This window comes from Atractosteus spatula, chromosome 10 (assembly GCF_055471065.1).
Source record: "Atractosteus spatula isolate fAtrSpa1 chromosome 10, fAtrSpa1.hap1, whole genome shotgun sequence".
Lineage (NCBI taxonomy): Eukaryota > Metazoa > Chordata > Actinopteri > Semionotiformes > Lepisosteidae > Atractosteus > Atractosteus spatula.
In genome coordinates this window covers 409854-435605 of record NC_142715.1, presented here as the reverse complement: position 1 = coordinate 435605, position 25752 = coordinate 409854, and the positions used below count along the sequence as shown (strand labels likewise).

Below are 25752 nucleotides of genomic sequence, written 5' to 3'. Positions count from 1 at the left end.
GTGAAGATAACTCCGCCCTATCAAAGAAAAATGTTACTCAAAAGTTGGAAAGCACACTCTGAACCCATCTGTATATTCGATTCCCGCGATCCGTTCAAAGCTGCTTAGTGTTTTGCAAGCAAATCATTTCAGGGAGAAACTCACTACTGTTGTATTTTCACTCATTGAATTTGATATTTGTACTCATTATTATTTGATATTTGTAGCATTATTAGGCTAGGACTTTAAAATTGTATTTTAATATCTTGATATATTTACCTTCATTTTAATATAGATATAACCATAAATGTTGTTAAGCATATTGTACTTTTGTCGTACTTTTTAAAACATTTTAGCTGAGGACTCACGGCGACTATTATACCTTGTGATACATGCAAGACATCTGTAAACGAAGATGTAACTACAATAAAATTGGCAATTAACAGAAAACCACAATTTGTATAATATTATTCCTCGATATCAATAATCAGTTGAAGGATTTGAAGAAACTATCAAAGAAACAGCAGCAATAGCAGATGATTGGTTTTGAACCCATCTTTCCACCTCAATAATCCATTTGTCCTCAAAAAAAGAAAAGACAGGAATGTTTTGAGTCTCATAATTATCCTCTTCTCAATCCAAAAGAAACGTATACCTTTGATTGCGTCTGTAGTATTTTGGATTTTCTTACGAAGATCTCACGAAGTATTGCCAGAATCTATATTTAGCGTTCGGTAGCGATAACACTGCTGATATTGATTAAATATCTATGATGTATTGACAGCTTTATCTGAAGTGAGAAGTCCTCGAACCCCGCTTATGAAGTGTAGGGATTCATACCAAGAAATACTCTTTGTTTTCCCACCAAAAATACTGCTATTGCATTACACATTATATGAACATTACCAGTTTTGGTAGCTTCTGGGTGCGATTTTCCAAAACTGAAACTAATTACAAAATTATTTAAGATGAACCTTGTACAAAAATTGTAAATCATGACTAATATTAATATCAACCGAAATTACTACAGAAAAAAAGATTTAACCAAAATATTCATAAAGCTATGCAAGCCTAAAAAGTAGAACAATTATTTTCATATAACTTTTTTTTTTAGAAATGGGCTCACACACCTGAAGACACCAAAGTTTCTCTCCGTTAGAGTATGTGAATAACAGTTCAACCCAAAATGTTTGTAATTGTGATTTTGTTAAAATGCAATAAATCATCTATCAGCAGTAAGAAATTATGAAGAAAGTAAGAAATTGTTTTATTTCATAAACTGTAAGACGTGAAGAGAGTCTACAGTTCGTATCCTTCGCTTTGTCTTTTAACTTAAGCGTTCAGGATCCAAGCCCGTGTGCGGACGGTTGTGTTTCTTGAATCTCTTGTAATCATCAAAAGTCGTTGTTTAGTCCTTCAGTTTTTTCTCGAGTTGTATCATGGATATTTTATACGATCCATACTTTTCATACTCCTTTGAATTTTCCTTCACTTATAAAAAAGTTCAAGGTGTTCTTGTCGCTGTGCTCCACATCTATTGACTCGTAAATAGCACCGCCCTATCCCCATGTACTGCCTGTCTAATGGTGCCATATTGAAAAAATCGTAAAAAATAAAGAAAGGGGCCACAGCCACAGCCACAGCAAGGTTGTATAAGGTTAGGGGTGTGTAAAACACTTGGTTTCAGCAGTGTGGCTGTTGTACCTGAAATGCTACTGAGCCATGAAGAAGACCCACCTATCCCAGTATATTACCTGTAGTGTTATCTTTAGAAAATCATTTAAAAAATAAAGAAAGGTTCCACAGCCCAAAACAAAGCTGGGAAAAGTCAGAGGACCTGGTTAGTGTGCAAAACACTTACTTGCAGCATTGTGGGTGCTGTGGTTTAAATGCTATTGGTTTGTGAACAGAATACCCCTATCCCAGTGCATTGTGCCACATTAAATAAAAGCACGAGAAAAAGAGATTCAGAACACAATGCTGTGTCAGTGTTCTGTGTAAAAAGTCGGTTTGAACATCATGGGAGCTGTTTTTAATAAGCTGCTGAGTAAAGAATATTTTAATCTTCCTGCTGTCATTAGTATTGTGAATATAGTTGACCCTTACCTGAATGAAAACAGGACGTAAAGGAAGGGTTTCAGAAATCAAACAAAGCTTTATTCCCGTGCTTACAGTCTGGGTAATGGGAGACTGCACTGTTCTGCTTCCTATGGTCATATACGGGTTCTTCGCATGAAGCCGTATTGAACAGTATTTCTCGCATTGTGAACATGTGCACACAGAGGTCCCCCGGGTTCCAGTTAGTGCGTAATTACGCATAGATGAAAAACCGGAGGTTTAAAAAACGAAATTAGCTCACTGAAAGTTTGATGTAGAGACTGTGGAAATTTCCACAAGTCGTGGTCTTTAAAATGCATTTGGTTTGAAGGAGTTCTGTGCTTCCATTGCGAAGATATGGACAAAAGAATATTCGAGCGTGGTAAAAAAAATGTAATAAAAACGACAAAGTGAAGGCTGAGAAAGCATTCACAATGTATTTTATACACAAAGCAAGTGTTTTTGTAACTCTAAGGGATTTGGCGAAAACGCTACAGGCGTACCAAAATCGTTTTCGAACTTCAAGCTAACTTTACCCCGGTCTTAGACAAAGGACTGCCTTTCACTTCTCTGTGTTCCCTTTCACAGCGCCGTGCACCTTTTCATGGCTCTTGCTTTCAGAGCCTCTGCACGGCACACGACTCGACATTAGGACGCGCATTAAAGTGAAAGCAGGAAGCGCTGCGACATGCACTGTGCAGATCCCGCCACACTAAGAGGTGAGTGGGTCTGTTCGATCACAGCGCTAGGCGAATCCCCAAACAGTGTGCGTGGCGACAAAAAAAAGCCGCTCTGTTTTGAGCCGGGGACCTTTCACGTGTGAGGCGAACGTAATAACCACTACACTATGGAAACGGTGAGAAGTTGTGCCCAGTGGCCCAGTGCTGAGCTTCGCCAATGCTATTCAGGGGCGGAAAAGGGTGGAGCCGTGTGTGTCTCGGTAATTCGCTGTGATCGTATAGTGGTCAGTATTTTGCGTTGTGGCCGCAACAACCCCGTTTTGAATCCGGGTCACGGCAGAATAGGGGCATCTGCTTTTACTACATGCACGAATGAAGGCAAAAAAAAGCCAATCGTCGATGTGAACGAGCGGCGCTTTACAGAGGAGTACTGCCTGACTGGATCATTGATGAACGACAGAGGCCACTCCAACCTCTTCTCTGTTTTCTTCAATGACTTACTAAGGATCTTCTTCACATTCACCCATGCAGGGGAAGCCAGTTACACCCAAGCAAACGCAGGAAAGTGCATTTCAAGCAGAGACCAGGAGGGACCTGTTTACACCGAGAGTGGTCGGAGTATGGAACAATGCACCCAGCCCTGTTGCTGGAGTCGATTCTTGATGAGATCTTGGGCTCACTCAGAGGCCCCCGCTGGATGCTAATCTTTCTGTTGTTCTTGCAGGTGTTGCGCTGCTTTTGAGCCAACAGAGCTCGTCTTGGTCTGTCAGCACAGCCCAATTGCAAATGATCTGCTCCAGGTACAGAAGGAACGTCCGTTTGGTGCATGAAGGCACCGGAAACACATGACCGGTGGTTCAAGACCTCTGTGAAGTGCAGGAGCGTGCAAGAAGAGGCTCTTTTCGCCCGGTCTCGAACCGGGGACCTTTCGCGTGTTAGACAAACGTGATAACCGCTACACTACGGAAACCGGTAGGGGTTGCTGTTGGTGTTTCGCTTGCGTTTCGGGCTGAGAAAGGGAAGCGTCACTTTAGGCAGGGGGCACTGGAGAGAGGAACAAAGGGCGCGAAGAAACAAAATGTCGAAACCCGGGAGCCAGGTGCTCTCCTTTAGCCTCTGCGACTTCTGACAGGTGCTCCTCCGTTGCTGAGAGAATGTCCTTCAGTTGTCAAGCGTTGAAGGGCCATACCTCCTTCCCAACCTCAGTCTGCACTGAGTGCGTCTCCGGCATTTTCTCATCCAATTTGTCAGCTTAGCAAGTGAAAAGTATATCCGAGTGAAAACAGTGCTGATAATACTCTCACGAATTGTTAGAAGACGTGCTTTTGATCATCGATGGCTTACCAATCACATTTGTTCGACTTGAGCCATCAAGCTCGTAGTTTTCCTTCAAATCTTGAAAGCTCTCAGTGAGAACATCATAATCTGCAGGACGCCCCGTAACCCAGAGTACTTCAACAGAAAGAAGAGCAGACAGCTCCACAAATATGCGAGGTGCAGAGAACGCAAGGCGAGCCGCACACGTTTCGGTGGCTGAGAGAGGGCAGTTTTTGCTTCTGCATTTCCCAAGTAAGGACGCATGACAACAAGCGATCGCTGTGCTCATCTACGACATAGTGGTAATGAGTTTTCAGTACGTGTTCTTTTGAACGAGCAATGAGGTTGCCGCCTTGGACAGCTGACTGCACGCGCTCATCGTGCCACGTGATGAGAATTCACCAGGCTCGTTCAGTCATTAGTCACATTCCATCGTTTGCCATAAGCAGACGCTGCGAAGTGATGTGGATATCAGTTCCCAGTCTTGTGGAAGAGGAGGAAAAGAGCACACAAGGGCTCGTCCGGGAGTTGAACCCGGGACCTCTCGCACCCTAAGCGAGAATCATACCACTAGACCAACAAGCCCCAGCAGCACTTTCTATTTCAATCTGTCAGTGAGCTTGAGGACGGGGGAGAGGCGTCATTCGTTCGTCCAGTCAGACCTTCATCAATAAGTCAAGAATGCCGCAATTACACGACTGCCTTGCAGACGAAGGGCAGTGAACTGCGCCCGGTAAGAGGGGAACAAGCGGCACTAGGTGACGCCGAGGAATAAGCCCCAGCGAGGGGGGTTAGCTTGTATGGTACAGTGCTTGCTTTGCATGTGAGAGGTAGCGGGATCAATTCCTGCATCCTCCAGGTGTGTGCTTAGAGCTTGATGTGCTGAAAGGTGTCCTTTAGCCTGTGGTCACGCCTTGCGTGGAGAGCGTTGTGCAGCTGTCAAGCATTTTGCAGCCACACCCCCTTTTCATCTTCTCTCTGGCTTAAGCGTCTCCGCCATTCTCTCTTGACATTTCATGTCAGCATGTCAGAAGTCCGAGTGACATTTTTAATGGCTGAGTGAGGGCACCATGCTGAAGCAGAGAGGCCACTTCAGCCAGAGAGACTTGTGCTAGGTGAGATCTGAAAGACGGACTCGCAACAGAAACAGACCAAAAATGTATCGGTGAGATCAAAAGGCAAATGCAACATTCAGCAGAGGGCGTCTAAAGATTAGGGAACGGGCGACTGAAATCCATGTGAGGCAAACTTTCCAGTGTGTGTACTGCAGCTGGGCTCGTTGGCGTAATTGGTAGTGTGTCAGTCTCATCATCTGAAGGTCCTGAGTTTGATCCTCACACGGGGCAGGGTTGCTTCCTCTCTTGCTCTTTTCAAACACTTGCGGCAACTGTTCGCTCATAACCATGTCTGGAATGCGTGACCTTTACACTGGGGATAAGCAACGCCGCATCCCTTTTCTAAAGAACATTCACATTCAGAAATAAGTCAAGAAATTTCCCATTACTTTCGCTCGCGCTGCTGTCAGCCTGCCCATGTTGCCAAAGAAAGATTCAGTCGGCGTCAACATGACAGAACAGCGATCATTTCAAAACAATGTTCCACACTCCGTAACCAAGAACTTCAGTGTTTGCAGTCACCCGATATGCCGATAGTCAAAGGAGCGCAAAACACGAAGTGTCAAAAGACAAGATGAGTTGATGGAAAGAGCGTTGAATTGATGAGCACAAAAGTTCAGCTCGTACAATAGGCAACGAAGGTCCCGTCATCGTCATCGCACTTGAAAGGACTGCCTTGCAGACTAAGGGCAGTGGGAGGTTGTTGTTGGGAGATGGAGGCATTGGGATGGTGGGCCGAGATCTATTCTTCTTAAGGAATTCTTCATCGTGAAAGATCGGTCCACAGGTCATCTAAAGAACTTACAATTTTTTGGGACTCAGGGAATCACGTGCTACTGAAGGGAGTGAAGTGCTGAAACACATGACATGACCCCTTGATCTCACATGTACAATTCTGCTGCAACATGCACAGCTACCGTCCACACCAGGCAGTGGGGCTTCAGCAGAATTTGCTACGCCACCTGCAAATACATATCCAGCTGCACACATATACATGGCCCCTCTGTCCTTTTCAAGATCTCAAAAAAAAGCATAGTGTGGTTTTCCTGCAACCTGATTGACCGCATCTCCCTCAGAATGTCCCCCGCTGCATTCATTGCTGAAGCAGGACGGAGGCTAACAGACATGCCAGAACAGTTAGGTTCAGCGATCTCTCCAAAACATTGTGATTGTAGTGGAAGAAATATGGTTTAAATTGTACCTTGGTATTTCAAACTCTCTCTAGAATGTTATCCATTTCTATTTTATTTTGACAGGAACTGTTAAAAGGCTAATGACACTAGATGAAAAGAGCAGAAAGAAAACACAACGTTTCGCCCGTGGAGCCTTCTTCAGGTGTGAGGGCTCCACGTCTGAAATGTTGTGTTTTCTTTCTTCTCTTTTAAGCATGGAATAGACCTATTACTTGTTCCTTTGCTGCCTGCACATGCTGACGCAGCTCCCCACCTGAACTGCTTATGATACTAGATGCCTAGTAGTTTGTGGTACTTGGTTATTGTCTTATGTTTGGTCAAACTGCATATGTGTGATTGCATATTTTTGTGTATTTTCATGTCAATATTTAATTCACTGACATTCCTGTATGCTTGGAAGGAAGGCAGATTGGATTTGGCACAGGACGCCTGCTCATATGTGTTGATCTTTGTTGGGCTGGAAAAACAATGATAAAAAGTGAATCTCCAACAGATCTCTCCAACATTTCCCTTCTCTTGGCCATGGTTACACTGCCCATTCTTTCATCTTTGTACTTCTACAAAGATTCCAGGACTCTTAATCCACCATAATATCAGAAGCCAAAATTAACCTTTTAACCTGTACAAATCATTTGCAATGAAAGGAGGTGTAAGGGTTTAAGAATGTTTGTAAGACTGACAACACATAGACATACTTTGTTGTCAGTTTTTTTTTCTCTTTGAAAGGCTATAGGAGGGGCGTGATGGACTGTACCACTATCATAGAAGATGTTTTTCTTCTAAGGACACTTCTGTAGCGGCAAGGCGTATTTAAAATACAGGAATTAAGTTTGCTGCTCCCTTGCCAGTCCCTCTCTCCCTCATCTCAGTGCAGCTGGATACAGAGAGGCCATTCCATCTGGTTCACATTTAAGGTGTTTTTCTAGCTGATAGAGTTTCCTGATAAGGAACAGCTCCCAAGGCTGAGATTCACCAGCTACCCTAACAAATGGTCATCTCTGGCACCTTACTGTCTGGGAGATTCCATGGGAGAGTCTCATCCCAAGGTTTACAACCCTAAGGTCAGAGGTCATTGTTACTCATCCTCCACCTCAATCAGCCAATCAGGAACTGGTAGGGCAGGGTAACCCCACTTGGGGCTCAAATGCCTGCGGAACTTTAAGCCACTGAACTACCGTAGTTCCTCCAGATAAAACAGGCAACACAATGCCCAGAAGGTGCCCCTCAAGGACGTTCTCAGACTCATCTCGGACAATCACGTGACGGCCAGTGTGTCAAAGTGCCAGGACTTAACTTTGTTCTAAGAGTCGAGAACGGAGGTTGCCCGTGCATAACAAAAAGATCTGCTCGAGGTTAGCCCAGCTGACAGCCTCGTGAACCACCGGTACTCCACCGCCAAAGCTCGCCTGATCAACAAGTGAACTACGGTTGGAACTGTCGACAGCTGAATCTCAGGATTCAGGACTAGCGGTACATCGGGAACAAACTGGTCTTCTTCCCATCTAAAGAGTGTGACTGGCTTGGACCCGCAGTCACTTTCCATGTGCACAAGCTCTGCTAGTTTCAGCCAACACTAACTAGCCGGTCTTCAAAGAGCATCAGCAGCGCATCGCAGCAGGAATCTCTCCCTCCTCTCCTTCTCGCCAGCCGCACTGGCCACTGCCTGGCACCGAGCCAGAGAGCGCCGATTGCACACAGCAACAGCCTGCCACTGCTTCTTTGTGTCCGCGGGAGATCTGAATCCACACAGATCGGATGAGTATTCAACATTCTGCATTACAGCTCGAGAATTCAATTGTTACCTCAACCACAATTGATATCAATCTAATACCTGAGTGATGTACTTGCTTTTGAGTATCTAGTGTAGAAGTTGTAATCCCAGTTCATTTACGAAACAGTCTAAATGAATGGTATACTGAATGTATGTCCCTCTTGGTTTGGAACTCTTCGTGATTTAATATATGCCTTTTGTATTCTGCTAACCCACACTCTTAAGATCTGTTATGTTTATATGCACATTTTATGTATTAATAAGTGTATTAGTATCTGTGTGTGTGCGTTAATGAGTTAACCCGCAAGGTCGGTTTTCTAATAGCCATCAAAGAATCATTTTGTGACTTACTGCTACAATTAATAATTGTCCCAGTACATACACAAAACCCCTACACACGCATGGAAACCAATATGTACCTGCTAATCCAGAATGCAGCAGAGAACAGTTGGACAGAAGGTTAGTATTTGTCAATACTGCATCACAGAGGTCAGTCTCTTCCCCCTCATTATGCAGGCTGACTTGTTCACGATGAACTGTCCTCCAGCTGCAATCACTGACTCAGACATGGTGTTGATGCACTTTGGCTGATTTGGTTAACATGCTTTCCTCTTAAACAGGAGATGCTGAGTTCAAATCCCAGCAGTGCTTTTCTTCCTGTCTTGTCTTACAAAATGTATCACTATGGATGATTAAGTACAGCTTGATTTTGTTTAATGCAAGTTTTCATTTTCTTTTTGGAACAACTTGCTTTTCATGAAATTCATACAGCTTGTGAAGGATGAAATACAAATCTTGCCTTGTATATCGCAGGCTGGTAAGAAAGAAGTATTATTTTCTTTTTTTTAATCAGAAGCTTGCAAATGGAGAAAAGGGACACACGTGAGTCTGTGTTAATTGAAAGGTTAGTGGTTTGAGCCCACCCAGAAATGCACTTCTCATTATTGCAATGTAAACCTCATCTTTATTCGGATTTCTTAGCAAAACCTTAACCCACTTGATATTTGCAGGAAATGTGAATGTTTTTGTTAAATAATTAAGTACGTAAGTCAATATCACTGGGAATGGCCAATAATGACCAACATTCAAGGACATCATATTCAGCCAAGGACTTTGATCTTCAAACGGCTGGCAGAAGAATTCATTTATGCTCTCGATGCACCCTTAGTTAGAATATTTAAAATTACGACACAGATTTGTTGGAGAGCTTGACAAGCAAAAAAGACAGTTGGACAGCATGATGATGTTAGGACTGTACGTTAGTATTTTAATACTTTTGTATATTTATCTTAATTTTAATATACATGTAACCATAAATGCTGTTCTATGTAAATACATTTTGTTGTATTTTATCATATTTTAGCTGATGGCACAAGGGGGTCTATTATACCTTCCGAAACTTCCAAGACAACTATAACAGAGGCTCATATTTTAATATAATTTGCTTTAAAAGAAAACCAAAATGTGTAAGATATCATCCCTCAATATCGACGTTCAAATGAAGGATTTAAAGAAGCAACAGCAATAGGAGAGTACATTGATTTTGGACCAATGTTTGCATCTGAACAATCCTTCCTCCTGGAAAGAAGAAAAAACAGGTATGTTTTGAGTCTCATGATGATGCTCTTCTGGATAAAAAAAAACAGTGCAAATTTGTTTCGGATGTATTTTGGATAAAATTATAACTGTCATCGAAGAGAAATTTGATCAGTTGAATGCAGTCAAAACTTTTGACATTTTATATGATGACAGGACGTACATTTAGGACTCAGTACCGATAACACTGCTGCTATTGATGGAGTAGAAATAAGTGTATTGGCAGTCTTATCTGAGGCAAGAACTACTAGAACACCTCCTATAAAAATGTTAGGATTCAGAGCAAGAAATATTTTTCCACCTCACCCAATGGTATTGCATTAACGAGGCTGAATCTGGCTTCTTATTCGCCAGCTTCTTCTTCTGCCTTAAATGCTGCTGCTGTGATGTTATGCCGCCTTTCGCCTGTAGATGGCTCTTTACAGTAATTTTTAAAAGTACTAATCGGGATGGATTACTGTATTTATCCTCAGTAAAGGGGAATATGTAAGTAGTGACTATCCAAATAGCATTTTTGTGTGAAACACATTTCAGAAAATTGTTAACCAATTTTCAAAACTCACAATAACACAAACACAATAAGTAAATAAGACAAAGGCAAAACATAAGTTCACAGGCACTTTCTGTATATTTACCATGACCTTGCCTTCTGATCATAAAAAGTCTTAAAATCTTGCATTTTACAAGAACTTTTTAATATAAATGGGACATTTAGAACATGGCATATGAGAATATATGGTTAACCGAGGATGAGCAATGGGTGATGGCACTTTCTGCTTCTTGCTATAAACCTACCCCCTGGTTATAAAAACATCTAAAAATTCTGACAGTGAGGTGTGAGAGACAATGGAACAGACTATCAAAATCCTGAACTTTTTATAAATATGACCCTGTGAACCTGGCATGTCCCTCCTTCCTCATTACCAAAACATCTCAATGTTCCGACACTATGTACATTGGTAATTACAACACTTCACTGTTGCATTTCTGAGTTGTGACATTGTGAACATGGCATGTTAAAGTATATAGAAAATCTAGATCAGAACAGGCTAAATGCAATTCATAGTGATTTATCATTTTCTTACTTTCTAAATGAAAAAAAATATTTTTTCAGTGATTATGACACTTCGGTATGACATAAAATATGCTTCAATGACAGAATAAATAATCATGGAAAAAATACCCACAGTGGACATTCATAGTTGTGATTATAGGAATGTTAAATATCAGGTGAGTAGCTGCGTCAGCATGCGTAGGCTGCAAAGGAACAAGTAAAAGGTTATTCCATGCTGAAAAGATAAGAAAGGAAACACAACTTGTTGGCCGTGGAACCTTCTTCAGGTGTGAGAAAGACAGGGCAGTAAGCAAAGATAATTTTCTTTTTATCTTTGCTTACTGCAGTTTATCTTTGATGACAACATCAAAGACATTAAGGAATTTGAGAATAATGTACACAATTTTACTATATTTATAGGAAAGAAATGTATAGCTGAATGCAAATCACACACACGAACATGTAGCTCAATGGCTATTCACTCCTCCTGACTAGTTGGCGCTAGACGGTGCAGTGACGTTCATATCGTTACAGAAAATCTCTGTCGGCTTCCCTCCTGGGTTGTTTTAAAGCCTCTGCAGCGCTAAAATGACGTCATCAGGCTGCGTGGCCGTGATTGAATCCGCTGTTTAGATGAATAATAAAAAAATAATGTAATTCTTTTTCTATTTTAGAAGAATAATAAAGGCAGTTATTAAAAAAACGTTTTAATTCCTGGGGGCGCGACCCTGTTTTGATGCAGATTTGTGCAGACTGAATCTAATCGTAAACTCAGCCTTTGTTTTGGATCGACTGTTTAGAAAGATGGCTAATTTATTATTCACGCTGGAGACCGAGCTTCACTCTTTCATGGAGGTTTTGCTTAAATCGATCGTGGATGAATTTTCTGAAGTTTTCCGAAACAGAATGGTTAATATCACACAGTGTGTGGAAGAGAGTTTCGGGAATGAAGTGGCGCAGCTGAAGAAGGAAAACGAGAGCCTGAAGTGGAGACTGCAGCTGTGGGAGGAGTCGGGAGCAGAAGGAGATCAGGGACAGACAGATCATGTTGGACACACGCTTCCCTGTGAGGTCACTGCAGGAATAAAGGAAGAAATGGACATGAAACTGGAGCTGTCAGGTCAGTGTGGTGACTTGTATGAGGTCAGTGTGTGTGTTTAAAGCAGTGTATTTAACTTCCTCATGGTGATAATATAGTGAAGAGATACAGAGTGAAGTGGGAAAGTCTTGTGTAGCAGCAGGATTATTTTAATAGAAACTGAACTGTTGTTGTCCAGTTATGATGCTGAAAACATCAGTAATACAGTAACAGGGCTGAAAACAGCACTTTTAGACTCTTAGGATTTTTAGGATTAGCAAAAAATCGGTAAATTATTTTATTTACATTTGTAAATTCAGATTGCCAACATATAATGTGAAACTTTATTCTGGAATACTTTTAGGTCTTTGGTATGTAATTAATCTAAAGGTAAAAATGATTGAAGACACAATAATTGTATAGAAAAAGTAATAGGTTTTTTCCATGCTGAAAAAAAGAAAAGAGAAAACAAAACACAACGTTTCGGCCGTGGAGCCTTCTTCAGGTGTGAGAGAGACAAGGCAGTAGGCAAAGGTAATGAGGAGGGAGCAGGGGACAGAAAGAGAGGCCAATCAAGAGGTGTGAAGTCAGGAGTAGAAAGGTGTGAAATGAAACTTCCAATGAATGGAGAACATTTAGTAGAATAGTAGTCTGTCGTTGAGAGAAGGGGGAAGGTGTGATCCTAGCTGCAGGATAAGTTTGGTTTCGGTAGTCTTTCTGATGTATGAGTTAGGAAAACCATCTTTGAGAACACAGACAGAGAGATTAGAGTGGTCGTGGCCGTCAGAGGTGAAATGAGAAACAATGGGCTTGGAGAGATCTTTAATCTTCACAGCTCTGACGTGTTCTCTGAAGCAGTCTCCGAGTCTCCTTCCTGTTTCTCCAATGTAGATGGCTAGGCATTTACTGCAAGAGATACAGTAAATAAGGTTGCTGGAGGTATAAGATGCCATCTGGGTGATCTGGAATTGTCCTGAGGGGCCTTGAATGAGTGTGGTGTTGGATGTGTACTTGTACTGGTGATACAGTGAGCTCTGTTGCAGGGGAACATACCTGGTGTGGATGGTTGCTGAGGGCTGTCAAGGGAGCTGTGAACAAGAAGGTTGCGCAGATTAGGTGATTGGCGATATGAGATGATGGGGCGGTCAGAAAAGAGGGCCCCAATGGAGGGATCATCCTGTAGGATGGAAAAGTTGTCATTAATAGTCCTGGGGATAGGAAGTGTGTTACTTCTGAACAATTATTGTATAGTTCAGGTAGCTGCGTCAGCATGCGTAGTCAGCAAAGGAACAAGTAATACGTTTATTTGATGCTGAAAAGAGAAGAGAGAAAACAACCTTTCGGCTGTGAAGCCTTTTTTAGGTGAAGGCACCCGAAGAAGGCTTCACAGCCGAAACGTTTTCTCTCTGATAGAATCAGTTTCTATAATTTAGCCTCATTACCAAAATTATTGTGCAATATTTGTATAATTAATTATAATTAATAATTGCTTACACTTATATAGCGCTTTTCTGGACACTCCACTCAAAGCACTTTACAGGTAATGGGGACTCCCCTCCACCAACACCAGTGTGCAGCACCCACCTGGATGATGCGACAGCAGCCATAGTGCGCCTGAACGCTCACTACACATCAGCTATCAGTGGGGAGGAGAGCAGAGTAATGAAGCCAGTTCGTAGACAGGGATTATTAGGAGGCCATGAAAATTTTGGCCAGGACACCGGGGTTACAGCCCTACTCTTTTCGAGCATATGTATAATAAATAATACTATACAGAAATTATAAAATAATACAAGTTGCAGTACGTATATTTATGTTTGTTGAAAAATAACTCCCCAAAGCACCAGATTAGTATTTTAAACGTCTGTGTGTATTAACATGTATTAACTCAGTGCAGTGTTAATGTACTGTAGTGTCCAGTGTGTCTGTATTAACCCCTCTCTCTCTCAGTGCAGTGTTGATGTACTGGAGTGTCCAGTCAGTCTGTGTCTGTATTAACCCCTCTCTCTCACAGTGTAGTGTTAATGTACTGTAGTGTCCACTCAGTGTGTCTTTATTAACCCCTCTATCTCTCAGTGCAGTGTTAATGTCTTGTTGTGTCCAGAGTGTCTGTATCTTTGTTGTATATCTGTTTGGATATTTGGTCTACATCTAGTTTTTAAATTAGGTTTAACAAGTTAATTTAAACACAGTTGCCAGATGATATTTCTTTGTTATCTCAAATTTAAGATGTTTAGCTTGTTTTTGTGTGGATATTATTTACTTTTGAACAGTATTCTAAGTTTATGTTAAAGGCCTTGTTCTCTTGTCCTGTGTTTTCAGGGTCAGAGGCCAGTGCTCTCCCTGATGCTGGGGAAAGGGCTCCTCTTGAACAGCAGCACAGTGAGGAGGAGTGGGGCTCCAGTCTGATGCAGGAAACAGAGCTCAGTGCTGAAGAAGGGAAAGAGACACTCAGTGAGCAGCACACAGAGAGCAGTACCTTAAGAGCGCAGGTGGGCTCTCAAGTTGCTTGACTGATTAAAACTCTTCCCACACTGACTGTAGCAGAAAGGTTTCTCTCCTGTGTGAATGTGCCAGTGAGTTTTTAAGTGGCTTATGTTTTTAGAACCCTTCCCACACTCCCTGCAAGTTAACAGTCTCTCTCCTATGTGAAGGTTCTGGTAGGGTTTTGAAGTGCTAGACTGACAAAAAAACTGCTCTTGTCTAGGGCTGGGCGATATGGCCAAAAACATTATCACCATAAAAATTTTCATATCAGTCGATATCGATAATTATCACGATAAATTATTATTTCTTTCAAGTTTAAAGGCAGATTTTTTCTCCTGAGTGAAAGTTGAAGAAACCAGACAGTTAATTGCCCAGCATTACTCTTGTCCATCTGTAATTACAGTTTGTCCCCTTCCTCTAAGCAAGGGCTTGAGTGATTCTTCCTGAACATCTGGCCTTGCTGTGGTTTCTCACCCAGCAAATGTTCCCAGTAATATTCTTGCTCTGTGTGCTGATACTGAGCTGTGTTTACTCCATTGTGTCCCGCAATGTGTTGCTCAGCAGTGTGCTCTCTGTGTGAGAATAACCAGTGACCGGCTTGATGAAAGGAACTGGACCCAATAACTGTTCTGTTTCTGCTTAATGGTGATCTTACTGATTTCCTTATGTGGGTTCAGTTTATAGTTTTGTGATATGTTTATATTTTTTGATAATGTCAAATAATAATAATTTGTTTTGTTGATATTGTGTCAGGGTGGCTGATTACTTCCTGTTATTCTTACAACATTTCTGTAACAGGAAATATTTCTTGTGCTCTTATAGCAGTGAAAACAGTGACTTTCTTCCTGTCTTGTCTTATAGAATGCATGATCACGTGTGGCTTGATTTTCCTTTCTGGAACAACTTGCTTTTCATTAAATTCATACAGCTTGTGAAAGATGAAATACAAATCTTGCTTATTAGTGCAAAAGAAATATCGCAGGCTGGCAAGAAAAAGCATTTTTTTCTTTTTTTAACCAAAAACTTACAGGGACACACCTGATTCTCTGGGCACTGTTAATTGAAAGGTTAGTGGTTCGAGCCCACTTCTCATTATTCTGATGTAAAACTCATTTCTACTAAACAATTGAGTACGTAAGTCATTATCACTGGGAGTGGCCAATAATGACCAACATTCAAGGACATTGTATTCACCCATGCACTTTGATCTTCGAATGGCTGGCAGGAGAATTCATTTATTCTCTCGCTGCACCATTAGTTAGAATATGAAAATTACAACACAGATTTGTTGGAGAACTTGACAAGCAAAAAAGACAGTTGGACAGCATAATTATTTTAGGACTGTACATTTGTATTTTAATACCTTTGTATATTTACCTTAATTTAAATATACATGTAACCTTAAATGCTGTTCTATATCAATTAAGTTTGTTATATTTTTAAATAGTTTAACTGAGGGTGCAAGGGGTCTGTTATACCTTGCGAAACATCCAAGACAACTGTAATAGAGCCTCAGATTTTCAAATTTGCTTTAAAAAGAAAACCACAATTTGTGTAATATAATCCCTCAATATCAACGTTCATTTAAAGGATTTGAAGAAGCAACAGCGATTGGAGAGTACATTGATTTTGGGCTGATGAAAATCAAGTAAATAAGACAAAGGCAAAACGTGAATTCATTGGCACTTTCTGCATATTTACCACAACCTTGCCTTCTGATCATTAAAAATCTTTCAAATTAAATCTTTAATATAGCAGTTTTAATTTGGGACATTTAGAACATGGCATATGAGAATATATGGTTAACAGAGGGTGAGCAAAGGGTGATTATTGCTATGAAACTATCTCCAGGTTATAAAAACAGCTCAAAATTCTGACACTGAGGTGTGAGAGACAATGGAACAGACTGTCAAAATCCTGGACTTCAGGAAATTTTACTGTACCATTTTTAAAATATGACCCTGTAAACATGGCATGTCCCTCCTTCCTCATTACCAAAACATTTTAAAATTCCAACACTAAGGTAAGAGAGACAGAATCACTCATCATGAACATTTGTAATTACGACACTTCAGTGTTGCATTTCTGCATTGTGACATTCTGAACATGGTATGTTAAAGTATATAGAAAATCTGGATGTACAAAAAGTCTTTTTTCAGTGATTATGACATAAAATACGCTTCAATGCCAGAATAATTAATCATGGAAAAAATGCCTGCAGTGGACATTCATAGTTGTGATTATAGGAATTTTATATACGGTATCAAGTGGGTAGCTGTGCCTGCATGCGTAGGCTGCAAAGGAACAAGTAAAGGACTATTCCATGCTGAAAAGAGAAGAAAGGAAACACAACGTTTTGGTTGTGGAGCCTTCTTCAGGTGTGAGAAAGACAGGGCAGTAAGCAAAGATAATTTTCTTTTTATCTTTGCTGACTCCAGTTTATCTTTGATGACAACATCAAAGATATAAAGGAATCCTTATGGCTAAAAGCTCCACATCAACTTCCTTTTATAACTAACCTCATCAGATCCCTCAACTCCCAACTCTTCCAGCTTCTCACTTCAGAGAAGGATAAAAAACTCAATCATCCTCTACAGAGAAAAACCATCAACACCCCTACCACCTCCACCAATCCTAACCTTGTTGTTACTATACCCTCTGACCTTTCCCTTTCACCCCTTTGCATCCTCAGCTAACATATTTTAATATTTCAACAAAATTACAATATCATTTTTCTTGGGTGAATATGGTTTTCTGGGAAGTTGCGATGTTAGGCATCATTGGACATTTCCTGGTAGATTCTGACATGTGTTAAACACTCGCATTTCCTGCAAATATTAAAATGGTTAAGGTTTTGCTGAAAAATCCAATTGACCTTTGCGGAGACAATGTTTACATCGCAGAATAAATTCGTCCCTGGGTGGGTCGAACCACCAACCTATCAGTTAACAGCCAAACGCGCTTACCGATTGTGCCACAGGGACTGGCGAGTGGGTACTTTTCTCGAATCACAAGTTTCAGGTTAAAAAAATCGCTTGCTTTTTTTTGCCAGCAGGCAATATTTCTCCTGCACTGATAACCAAGAACGCTCGCCTTTTACAGCCACTTGGACACACCACTCTGAGACATCTGCGTTCAGTAAGCGCTGAGCCTGCTCTCAGAGCAAATTGCCTCCTTTACATAGCAGACCAGACACTGACCCAGTGGGAAGTGATTCGTCGAATATACGTATATATCACAGGGAAAATACGGCTATACGTATATATACATCGCCGCGATGTATAATCAACGTTGAATTGCAACCGTAAAATCAACGATATTAATAAACGCACATATAACGTTGAAAACACATCTAACACATTGTCTGAGGCTTTTTACTGTATATATCGTGTGTGCAGCAACTAGGAGTATACAGCAATCTGCACAGTGTACGAAGTAAATTATTTTTGCAGTAATTAATTGATTTACACGTGTATAATATAGTTATTATAGTAATAAATATAGTAAATAAATTAACTCCTGCACATCAAACAGTCCGAGTGACTGTTAGTGTCAATTAGTGTTGTCTGACCATTGACAAAGTACAACTATTTTTTTAGGGCACAAGTTAAGTAAATTCCTTTGCCCAGAACTGAAGGGGCGACACCCCTCCCTCCCCCCATGATGCCAGGCCTGTCCCCATCCTATTCCATAATGTCATTATATATAATACCATACAACAGTGACCGATCCTTACTAACTGCATGCGTTAAAATTGCACATCAGCACATAGCAGGGGGCACATAGCCGCGATGTATTATCAATGTTAAATTTCAACCATAATATTGACAACATTAATAAATGCATATGTTGAGAAAATATCTAACCTAGCATATTTTCCAGTTATATACCACATTGCATTGCTAGTATTCGTTGGTCGCCATTTTGGCCATGTTTTTCAATCGTAGAAGAAATCTGCAGAAATCTCAGCAATACGAGTAAGTATAAATAATAACACTATCTGAATACATACAGATCTTACTTAATATTATTTTGATTAAAATATTACGTTAATAAGCAAAAAATGGCACATAAAAATAGTGTGAAGGGGAAGATTACACAAAATCGTTTTGCTGTTTCTCTAATTTGAGAATCAGAAAAAACAGCACATGTTCAACGGGTCATTGAAAAGAAGTATGTAACATGTACCATTAACAATGTCAATGCTAACCAACCCTTAATTTTATAGTACCCCATGGATTTGTAAAGTATGTGATGATAATTTTCTCTGATTCTCCTAAAAATATATGGATATTCTTCGAAATTAGAATTGCCCCAGCAAGACAACTTTAAGGAATAACGATATGTTTTTATGGAAAAAAATAATCACGTGTTATACTCCTTTCCGTGTGATTTCTGAAATAGTTTTTTTTCTAGATTTAACTAGGCAATAATATATGGGAAATACCTGCGTAGTGTGACCTTTTTTACTCACCCTTTTAAATTTAACAACATTTTCATCGCAGTCATTTTGTTCTTAACCCTTATATAAATGTAAATTATATGTACCCTTATATAATTATATGTAAATTAGATTATATAAATGTAAACATTAGAAAATCTCTGTTAAAATCCCAAAAATGAAACTGCTGATGGGAATTGCCGGAAATTACCGAGCATACGGTACGGTCTAAAACGTGCAACAGTGCTGTATGTAAGTTATTTACACAGCTTTGCATACAGGGGTTTCACGAGGGGGTCTTGCCACCTGCCTGAAAAAATGTAATTAAATGTTGATTTCTTTGAATGACAATATTTCTATTTTTATTTTCTTAAGAAAAGTTGATACCATTTCCTTTTATATTCCATAGTCCTTATTGTACCTTACATACAGCAGTCGCTGTTTATTTACTAACTGCATGTGTTACAACTATCTGTAGGTGCACATCAGCACGCAGGGGGCACACCAAATCAGACTTTATGTCAAAGCACTATTTATCCCAATGGAGGAAGCGACGTGCAGAGCTAAATGCACTTGAAGAATCCAGCAGTGATGATCAAGATGATGAAGATGACAGTTTTCACACAGATGACACCAAGGACGAGAATGTGGAACAATCGTCTGGTGATATGGGTGCTTGTGTCAGTGATGACATTACACATCAGGATTCAAATGACTATGGGTACACTGAAGAAGTTATTACTTCTGAAGAAGAAATCTTGAACGAGGTTGAAATTTCTGACTCTGATGAATCTGATGTAACTGACCCCAGTCCTGAATCTACTGACCTTGTAGATGAGGCACAGACTGACCCAGCAAGGCCAAATCTATCTACTGAACTTGTAGCTTGGTCTGCTAAGCATGGTTGTAAAAGACAGTGTTTCAATGATTTATTGGAGATACTGAGACGTCAGGGGCACAAGCTTCCAAAGGACTGCAGGACTCTCCTACAAACACCTAATAAAGTGCAAATCAGTGATAAATGCGGTGGTCAGTACATTTACTTTGGATTAAAGAAAGGAATCCTGAAAAACATATCTTCTTCTAAAACATTCCAAGAAAGCATGTATTCTGTAGACCTGTGTATCAATGTTGATGGAGTTCCTCTCTTCAAATCTACATCTGTAGATTTTGGCCTATTTTGTGCTCTTTTCACCAATTCCAGCCTTTCATTGTAGCATTATTTTGTGGAGGGTCCAAGCCTGAATCAGTTGATGATTATGTAAGTGACTTTTTAGAGGAGTTCAAGTTACTCACCAATAATGGCATTCACTTTGAAGATAGAGTATTTAATGTTACTGTGAAGGCTTTTATATGTGATGCCCCTGCACGCTCATATCTGAAATGCTGCAAAGGACACAATTCGTACTTTGGCTGCGAAAGATGCAAAATTAAAGGGAGCTGGGAGGGAAAAGTTGTTTTCACAGGGGAAGAACAATTCAAGAACTTTGAGTACAAGGAACACCAACAAAGACTTTCTCCCTTAGCTGCTGCTGGAATTGGGTGGATAAGCCAGTTCAACCTTGACTACATGCATCTAGCTTGTCTTGGTGTTGGCAAAAGAATTCTTATTTTCTTAAAGCAAGGACCATCTAAATGTCAACTGTCAGGCAGAGGAATGAAATTTCTGATAATTTGGAAATTCTTAGCGGAGAGATACCTGGGGAATTTGCTAGACAGCCAAGATCCCTCGCAGAGCTTGACAGATGGAAGGCTACATAGTTCTGCCAGTTCCTTTTGTATACAGGCCCCATTGTGCTTCGTAATGTTGTATCAAAGGAACTATACACCCATTTTCTGATGCTAACAGTTGCTCTTTCCATTATGTTGGACTCAGATGAAAGAAAGAGAAATGCCTATCTCAACTATGCCCAAAAACTGCTTGATACCTTTGTTGACAATGCTCAGCATTTGTATGGACCAACATTTGTTGTATACAATGTGTACAGTTTGAGACATCTACATCAGGATGTGGTACAATTTGTTCCTTTAATGATGTATCTGCATTCCCATTTGAAAACTTTTTACAGTCCTTGAAGAAATTAGTGCGGAGCAGTCATAACCCTATAGCTCAAGTAGTAAAGAGAATGAAGGAGAAGGAAAGAGTTCAGAGCAACTGTGAATCATCTGGTTCACAGATGTATATTTCGTCAAGACAAAAAGACTGTTGTTTCCTGTTGGATAATGAAAACTTTGCATTTGTGAAGGAGGAAAGAGCAGACAGAAGTCTTCTATGTGATGTTGTATGACAGACTCAGACTTGTAACTTCTTCACTGAACCATGTGAGTCAAAACTGCTTAATATTGTATATGTTAATAGTCTGGAGATGCATGCAAGGGAGAAATTCCTCTCTGTAAAAGAGTTGCACAGAAAAGTAGCGTGTCTCCCATATGGTGCTGGTTATGTCCTTTTCCCTCTTCTACATGGCATAGAACATAATCCTGTTCCATGAAGAAGTTGCAACTTTTATTCACACAGGATGTTTCTGTCTGTTCTTTTCTCATGGTTAAGTTTAAATTTTAAAGTTTGTTAGGAATTGCATGTAGTGAATACCATCTAACTACAAATATATACATAAAGCAGAATGTTTATTATTGAATGATGTGTTTTTATTGAGTATAATCATTATAAGCGAACACAAGTGTAGTAATCAGCACCACAATCTGAATTAAGACTCAAAATTAAAATGTGTATGTCTGTTTCAGGTGATGTGGACATGTGCTGTTTGGATAGAGCAGGAGGGGGAGGTTGAGGGAGTCCTGCCCTCAAACTGGGTGGATGCCCGAAGAGAGTTTGTGTGGTGGCCGAATGATCCAAAGCAGGCCACAAAACTATACAAAGAGAAGGCCAACCCTAATAAAGGTACTTGGGTTACCTTCAAGCTTGTTCAAGTTAAACATACATCAGGTATAGCTTTCTTTGAAAATAAGAGCAAATTCCTGTTCATTATTATAAATTCCGATTGAATATTTACAGTAACTGTCTATGTACATGTATTAGTGCAACAATACCTTTTTCATATTTGATCATACGTAATGTAAATATAATTATTTGTAGACAAGAAATCAGAGTGTGATCACTTTGATTTAACCACCTCGGTTACGGATGCTGAAGACGAGGATGAGACACCCAATCCAAAACGCAAAAGTAAGAAGCGGGTGTTCTCCGATTACGTTGATGGTATGTAAAAGTAACAATCTCAATAGCTATATTTTTAACCAGTTATTAATATCAACTGATGCCTCATTTAGCTTGTACCTTGTTATTGATTTTTTTACAACCCTTTAAAATAAGTTATTTTGAAAAGTGTTCTGTATGAAAATGTTAAAAATCTTATCAGATTTGTTGATCATGGAAATTGCTAAGAATTTTGGTTAGCTTATTCTATGTTAAACTAATTTTCAGTATTATATTGAAATATGATAATTTTCTATTATATTACAGACTTTGATTCTGATGCTGCTACTCCAAGTAAGTACATTTCTCTGCCTTCAAATTTCCCAAAATAAAGGAAATAAATTTATTGTAAAAAGTTACAGATCAAGTTGATAATATAATTTAATTTGATATTAAATATTTTACTGACATATTTTTTCTGTTTAGAAAAGAAGAAGCCACTGAAGCTGCCAGTGCTACCCCCCAAACTGAGGTTCTCTCCTAGGAAGAGAGTCTCCCAGACCTCACTCAGCTGTTCAAGTACGCTTAAAGGTAGGTTATTGCAATCAAAGTTAAAATGTTTTCTTAATGTCCTTAGAAGATAACCATCATCAATCATATTTAAAGACAAGTTAACACTATTCTTTATGTTATTGAAGCCCAACAATCAAAGGTGAGAATTCACAAGTTATTTTTTTTTATTACGTCTGAGGTTATGTCACTATACTTTCCTAAGTCTGGAGAACTGTCTACCATAAGCGAATTATATTAAAAGATTATTGGACTGGTGAAAATTTTACGTCCATACTTAAATATTAAGTTAATCTGCAATATTATATTAACAGCCCAGGTAGTCCAAACTGGGACCTCACCACGCAAAGTTCGAAGCCCTAAGCAAGTTATAAGACCAAAGTCTTCAACTGAACCCCAGAGTCACCATGCCTCCTCAGCTTCGCACTCACCCTCGCCTTCTCCCTCATCTCGATCAGCTGAGGAAATAATGGCTTTATAAATGTTTTAACACAAGGCTTTGTAGACATGAACAATAGTACATTACTTGTATCATATTTATTAAATTATTAAATTTAAGAATAGTTTATGATCCCTCTGCAAATGATAGATTTGATAGGTATGAGATTATTGTTAACTTTTTAGTTTCTAGTATCAAACCAGGATTGGCCAGATGGCAGAAATGATCCTGGAAGACTGTCAAAAAGTATGTATTTTTTATTGTATAAAGTAATAAATAAAACTACCCATATTATAGTTTTACACAGAATGTATTTTAATTATGTGTAGGCTCATACACAATATAAAAATATGTTGTGTTTTACCACAATGCTACAAACGACACAAACATATTCAAAATTGAAGCTATTTTTTTTTAATAAATACACCAATGGAGTTTAATTGACATTGTTTATAGAATCCTAGTTCAATGACAAACTAAATGACTAAATTGAAATATTGAGTTGTGTGATAAAGTAAATGTTTTCCATAACTGAATTCTTTTCAGAGTCTCCCAGGCAGAAGACCACGTCCAGACCAGAAGAGAAGAGAGAGAGATATCCTCTTTCAGAAGGAAGTAAGTACAGTTAAAATAAACTACAGATGTGGGAATTTTTACTTTTTAAGATTATAAATTGCATGTAGCAACACTACAGTAATGCTAATGTGACAATAGTGTAAGAAACTCCTAACCTAATTCCTTTTAAATGCTGATATAAAATGTAAATTATTTCAGAGTTTCAGAAGCGGGTATTGGGCCTCCTGATAGAGATGAGGGATGAATTGAGGCGTTTGGGTAGGTCCACAGAACCGGTGGACTCCCAATTCCACATCAGGAGGCTGACCACAATGGAAGAGTTCTGTGCATACGAGCAAGCACTTGACATCATGGACAATCAAAACCTGCTGGTATGATATTATATTCTCACTGTGGTGTAGAAAATATTCACTACTAATGTTCTAGGTTTCAGATAGGTCATAATTTTATAGCCTACATCTGATTAATATGATCCATCTCTGGCATACGTTCATATTTTTAGTTTATAATGTATAATCTTGCTTATCCTTTAATGGCAAATTAAAGTGTTTTCATGTTCTAAAAAGTTACTTCAATTTTTTTTTACTTTGAAAAATGGTCACTTTGTATTTATAGACTGAGAAAATACTGCAAAAAAGTGCAGTTAATATGTGAAAATGTGTTCGTTTCATTGAATGGTCATGTGTAATGGGTATGTCTGATTAGTTGATTAATGAAGATCTAGTAGCTTCTAATATTATTTGTAATATAATATTATTTCCAGATAAACCAACTTCAGAGAGTAGGCGGCAGTGATGTTAGAGAGAGTGTGTTCACAGTCTTGTCAAGGTATTGCTTATTGTTTTTTTAAAATGTTTTTACATTACATTTTTACTTTGATCAAGTGAACATATCCACAGAATTGAGCTTATAGATACCTATGTGTTAACCACTGAATGTGCAAGGTATAAAACTGCAAAATTGTCTTTTAAAATATAAGGATTACAGTACTACATTTGATCCTAAATATTTGAGTAAATAAATGTTGAGTGGAAAAAAAAGTCTAAACTAAATGTCTGAATTTGGTTTTCAGACTTATGACAAATGAACTGATGACAGAATTCAACTTCGCTGGCACAAACCGAAAAGATAAACAACAAAAGAGGGGCCTGGGAGACACAAATCTTTATAGAGTAATTAAAGGTACTTCTATTCTATGTTGTACTTTCAAACTTACTCTTTAATTAGGACAGGGTACTCTTTAATTAGGACAGACTTTATTGCTCAATCGCTATGATGCAAGCCAAATTTTATCAGTTTATTTCAGCTTTGAGCTTAGTAAACCTTATTGGTTCATTTTTGAGGTTATACTCAAGAAGATATTAATCATCATTTATTTGAGTAGTAATATTATATAATTTTCTCCTAGCTGCGGTGCTGAAGTCCCACCCTACATCGACAGAAAAAGAAATAAAGGAGCACGCAATGCGTTACTTGAAGAATGCATATGCAAGGCAGGGGGCCAGGAGATCTCGACACTGAAAATAATAGGTTTCTGGTCCTGTTAGGACAATAAGACAGGGTTTGCAAATGGTGGACAAAAATCGTCTTAACTTCAATTGTAATATTTTTTTTTTCCTTGGAAATATAGAAGTTGTACATTTTAAAATTTATATTTGAATCAAAATGTGGTTTTGAGTTAGTGTGTTAATGTAATTAGTTTTTGTTTGTCATTACTATACTGTATATTGATGTTACCAGAATTTGTAGCTGAAGTTTAAGACTAGTTGTGTTTTTTAATGATTATTGCCCATATGTTGATTGTTGATTGATTGCATACAATGTATAATTTGAAATACATATTTTTCAGGTGTGAATGTGTATTTTCAGAATAAATTTCTAAACCAAATCATTGGCTTGGTTTACTTGTTTCTACACCTACAAAACCTATCTGATGTATAATAGACCTCTAACCATATACGTATAATAGACCTCTAAAGTTATCCGTATAATAGACCTCTAACCATGTATGTATAATAGTCCTCTAAAGTTATCCGTATAACAGACCTCTAACCATATACATATAATAGACCTCTAAAGTTACCCGTATAATAGAGCTCTAACCATATATGTATAATAGACCTCTAAAGTTATCCGTTTAATAGAGAGGACAGCTGCGTCACCTCTTTTACGATGCTGCTTTTTTTCCCTTGCGTTTTTCTC

The 25752-nt window shown here is 39.1% G+C and overlaps 1 protein-coding gene and 1 non-coding gene across 3 annotated transcripts; one reads left to right on the top strand and one right to left on the bottom strand.

The window, feature by feature from the left end:
* Positions 1-4586: 4586 nt before the first annotated feature.
* Positions 4587-4658, bottom strand: trnap-agg (transfer RNA proline (anticodon AGG)). The gene has a single exon. It is a non-coding gene; the product is annotated as a tRNA-Pro (tRNA).
* Positions 4659-11381: 6723 nt separating this feature from the next.
* LOC148824399 (uncharacterized) lies at positions 11382-25438 on the top strand. Of its 2 annotated transcripts, XM_088926451.1 has the most exons (11): positions 11382-11922; positions 14203-14372; positions 21554-21710; positions 21906-22028; positions 22293-22319; positions 22452-22556; positions 23521-23589; positions 23749-23921; positions 24314-24378; positions 24623-24732; positions 24959-25438. In XM_088926451.1, the coding sequence occupies exons 1-11, from the start codon at positions 11607-11609 to the stop codon at positions 25069-25071; spliced, it is 1428 nt and encodes a 475-aa protein (XP_088782577.1). In that variant the 5' UTR covers positions 11382-11606; the 3' UTR covers positions 25072-25438. The 2 variants fall into 2 exon arrangements, 1 of the variants encoding a protein (XP_088782577.1); XR_016091829.1 differs by lacking the exon at positions 24314-24378.
* Positions 25439-25752: the final 314 nt, after the last annotated feature.